Here is a 4,516-nt window from a genome sequence, read left to right as displayed (position 1 = left end):
TGTGTGTGTGTGTGTGTGTGTGTGTGTGTATGTGTGTGTGTGTGTGTGTGTTTCTGTGTGTGTGTGTGTGTGTGTGTGTGTGTGTGTGTTTCTGTGTGTGTGTGTGTGTGTGTGTTTGTGTGTGTGTGTGTGTGTGTGTGTGTGTGTGTGTGTGTGTGTGTGTGTGTGTGTGTGTGTGTATGTGTGTGTTTGTGTGTGTGTGTGTGTGTGTGTGTGTGTGTGTGTGTGTGTGTGTGTGTGTGATAAAAATCTGTCGGTCTGCGTGCGCCGTGCGTTAAAATAAGAGTTGATTTGTTCACCAAAAGAGGAAATCCAGTCCTGTAAGTCGTAGCTCCAAACCCTCACTGGTGTGACAGAAAGCTTGATCGGTGAGTAAAATATTTTAATATTTAGCTTGATTCTAATCTTTAAAAACACCAACATATTTTCTTGAATCATATTTATATATTTGTGAATGAATTCTGTGTTAATTTGGGGGGGTTTTATCGTCAGTTTTTTGAAAACCAGTTTGCCTTAGATCTCCTCCGATGGGATGAATAATCAAATAATGGTGAAAGAAATCGTCCTCCTGCAAAGAGACGTTTATGATTGTTTTATTTTATGAGAAAAATAATGCAGAGACTTGAATCTTCCTTGTAATTGGGTCAAATCCTTTCATAATAATAATGATAATTGATAGGATTTGGATAGCGCTCTTCTTGGTACTCAGTCATTACATCTCTCTCTTTATTCTCCTTTAAAATACAATTATGTATGAATCAGTGAATCACGGCCATAGTCTGCATTTAAAATAAATGAAAAGTCAAAATAGTCCTCCTGTTGCCGTATCCTGACACCAAAGTTTTGAGTTTCTAATTGTTTCTTCTCAGTTTGTTGTTTCATTTTATCCTACAGACATTTTTCTTGTTCATATTTTTACACCTTCTTCAGAAAATTTGTTTTCAAATACTACAATCAATGTGAAAATACCTCAGATATGTACGTTAGTTATTTGCTTATATGCCGTATTTTAGGCTTAATTTGTCTTATATAGATTGTGTTTATATTTGTATTGTATATATTTCCTTTATGCGTATATTCTGTATAAGCCTGACTGCACCTGCTGAATTTCCTGTGGAGATAAATAAAGTTTACCTGTTTATCCTAAAATACCAATGACAGTGTTTTGGACCATGGGAGCTTTTAATTGGTTGGCGGTTCTGGTGGGCGTGGCCTCACTTCTGATGTCGGTCCAATGCAGCACGAGCTGCAGAGGAACCGACGGACAGGCTGGACTTAACGGTGCTCCGGGCAGAGATGGACTGACTGGAGAAAAGGGCGAGAAAGGAGAGCCAGGTAAAAGAGACAGAACACATGGAAGTATGTAGAGATCATAGTCTGTAGAATAAATGGATTCAGTCTCAGTGACGTCACCCATCTGTTCTTGAAGCTAATCGTCAGCGGGTGCCATATTGGAAATGTTTACCTCAACCTAAGTTCTGTCAAGCTAGTGTGAGGTAAAGAGACTGGCCTTTAGCCTTTTCACTAACAGCTACAGTGTTCCCGTCTGTCAATCAAGTCAGCCATGCCCTTATTTGGACAAAACTTCTAAGTTTAATATCTTCAAAAGTAATGATTTATAAAAAAAATCCCCCCCCCCCCCCCCCCCCCCATACAGTGTGTGCTGATAGAGAAATAAGCCATTCAGGCCTAAACTGTTTTTTAAACCAGGGTGTTCAACCTGTTTATTTCTGCTGTAAAGATCGTCTTCTTTGAATGGGTGTGTATGTGGTTTCTGGAGTTTCTGCAGCTAGCCTCTAGTGGACGCTCGAGGAACTGCAGTTTATAACACTTCGGCACGGGCTTTATATTTTAAGACCTGAGGTTGCCGCTTGGTAAAGATGTTCACGCTGGCCCCTAGTGGCCAAAATATTAAAGTCATTCGTTTTTTGTCTCCAGCCAGGATGGCCGATGGTCCGGTGGATGCAGACGTCCTGATGAGGCTAAAGGGCGAGGTTGGGGGTCGAGGTTTGCAAGGGGCCATGGGTCCTAAAGGATACCAAGGAAATCTAGGAGCAGCTGGTCGAGCAGGAAGCGCTGGTTTACCCGGACCCATTGGGAAGAAAATTGGTCAAGGTAATGACTCGACCTCTGACCTATAAGACTTCTGGGAAGTCTTCTGGTTACGTTTAAAGAACAATTACAGTGTTGTTCTTATCTCCTTGTTGACTTCCCCCTTATTTAAACTTCCCTTCCTTCCTTTTCTCGCCCTCTTGTCTCCTCTCCTCATTTCTTATCTCCTGGGTTCTTATGTCCTTGTTGCCTTCCCCCTTATTTAAACTTCCCTTTCTTCCTTTTCTTGCCCTCTTGTCTCCTCTCCTCATTCCTTATCTCCTAGGTTCTCATCTCCTTGATGCCTTCCCACTAATTTTCACTTTCCTTCCTTCCTTTTCTCACCCTCTTGTCTCCTCTCCTCATTCCTTATCTCCTGGGTTCTTATCTCCTTGATGCCTTCCCTCATATTTCCATTTCCCTTCCTTCCTTTTCTCGCTCTCTTGTCTCCTCTCCTCACTCCTTATCTCCTGGGTTCTTATCTCCTTGATGCCTTCCCTCATATTTCCATTTCCCTTCCTTCCTTTTCTCGCTCTCTTGTCTCCTCTCCTCACTCCTTATCTCCTGGGTTCTCAACTCCTTGATGCCTTCCCTCATATTTCCACTTCCCTTTTTTCCTTTTCTCATCCTCTTGTCTCCTCTCCTCATTCCTTATCTCCTGGGTTTTCATGTCCTTGTTGCCTTCCCACTTATTTTAACTTTCCTTCCTTCCTTTCTCACCCTCTCGTCTCCTCTCCTAACTCATTTTCTCCTGGGTTCTCATCACATTGATGCCTTCCCTCTAATTTCCACTTTCCTTCCTTCTTTTTCTCACCTCCTTGACTCCCCTCCTCATTCCCTATATCATGGGTTCTCATCTCCTTGATGCCTTCCCTCTAATTTTCAATTTCCTTCCTTTTCTTACTCTCTTGTCTCCTCTCCTCATTGCTTATCTCCTGGGTTCTCATCTCTTTGATGCCTTCCCACTTATTTTTACTTTCCTTCCTTCCTTTTATCATCTTATTGTCTCCTCTGCTCATTCCTTGTCTCTTGGGTTTTCATCTCCTTATTGCCTTCCCTCTTATTCTAACTTTCCTTACTTCCTTTTCTCACCTCCTTGTCTCCTCTTCTCATTCCTTATCTCCCGGGTTCTCATCTCCTTGATGCCTTACCTCTTATTTTCACTTTCCTTCCTTCCTTTTCTCACCCTCTTGTCTTCTCTCCTCATTCCTTACTTCCTGTGTTCTCATCTCCTTGTTGCCTTCTCTCTTATTTTCACTTTCCTTCCTTCCTTTTCTCACCTCTGAGTGGTGTTGACCAATCAGCAGTATTTGGTGTCTGCCAGAAAAGCATTCTTTATGGAGAGCAAAAGCAGGAGGTACACAATCCAATCCACCATAATTGTATAATTTATGTCTCTCTATAACCAGATATCTGCATGCAGGTAGTCCTTCAGGGTAAATTGTGCAACAGCGAGTCCTTTATGAAGTCCAAACATCCAAGACTTTGACCTAACTGGACGCCAGATTAACGAATACAAGGTTTGGCTGCTCTGATGTTTTCATTTGTGTGTTTGTAGGATATCAGGCCCTTCAGCAGGCCAGCTCAGCGTTCTCTGTGATCAGGACTGAAACCAGCTATCCTGGACTCAACCAGGTTCTGTCTGTCCTCCAGCACAACTCTCTCTGTCAGCTTCATTATCATGACTTTTTCAACAACTGAAGTTCATGTTTTATGCGTCATCCACAGACCTTACTGCTGCATCTTGTGTGTATTTGTGTTTGTTAGAAAGTAACCTTTCAGACTGCCGTGGTCAACAACCCTGGAGACTTTGACAGAGCTACGGGTCAGTTCACCTGCAGGATACCTGGAGTTTACTACTTCAACTTTCACTCTGTCGCCAAGGTAAAACTCAGCTGGCTGTTCAAAGCGAGACACTGCCCTATCCTTTCAGAATAAAAGCCCAAAACTTAATTTTACATGATGTAATCTGCACCTTTGGGCTCATCATAAAACTGTAACTATGTCTTGAACGTATGTGTGTCGTTCAGGTCAGCATCTGTCTGTATATAGCCAGCGACGCTCTGACCAACAAGCTGGGATTCTGTGATTACAACAGGAACAACGATCAGGTCAGTGCCGAGGTGATGGAGTCCGATCCATCAGAAGGACCCTATTTCACTGTCCTTCATACTTCTTTTCACCTCCTTGTCTCCTCTCCTCAGTCCTAAACTACTGGATTTTCATCTCCTCATTCCTTTTTTCCTGTTATTTTCACTTTTCTACCTTCCCTTTCTCACCCTCTTGTCTCCTCTCCTCATTCTCTATATCCTGGGTTCTTATCTCCTTGTTGCCTTCCCTCTTATTTCACTTTCTTTACTTCCTTTTCTCACCCTTTTGTCTCCTCTGCTTATTCCTTATCTCCTGGATTCTCATCTCCTCATTG

The 4,516-nt window shown here is 42.5% G+C and overlaps 1 protein-coding gene across 1 annotated transcript in view; it reads left to right on the top strand.

Moving 5' to 3' along the window:
* Positions 1-251: 251 nt before the first annotated feature.
* Positions 252-4,516, top strand: part of LOC117817461 — a 13,082-nt gene continuing 8,817 nt past the window's right edge. The window contains exons 1-6 of the mRNA XM_034690188.1: positions 252-368; positions 1,162-1,335; positions 1,939-2,115; positions 3,650-3,726; positions 3,859-3,975; positions 4,122-4,202. Of these exons, the coding sequence (XP_034546079.1) occupies positions 1,173-1,335; positions 1,939-2,115; positions 3,650-3,726; positions 3,859-3,975; positions 4,122-4,202 (615 nt within the window). The 5' untranslated portion in view covers positions 252-368; positions 1,162-1,172. The remainder of the gene's footprint in view (positions 369-1,161; positions 1,336-1,938; positions 2,116-3,649; positions 3,727-3,858; positions 3,976-4,121; positions 4,203-4,516) is intronic.

Source organism: Notolabrus celidotus, chromosome 1, assembly GCF_009762535.1.
Source record: "Notolabrus celidotus isolate fNotCel1 chromosome 1, fNotCel1.pri, whole genome shotgun sequence".
Taxonomy (NCBI): domain Eukaryota; kingdom Metazoa; phylum Chordata; class Actinopteri; order Labriformes; family Labridae; genus Notolabrus; species Notolabrus celidotus.
This window is presented reverse-complemented; position numbering and strand designations above follow the sequence as displayed.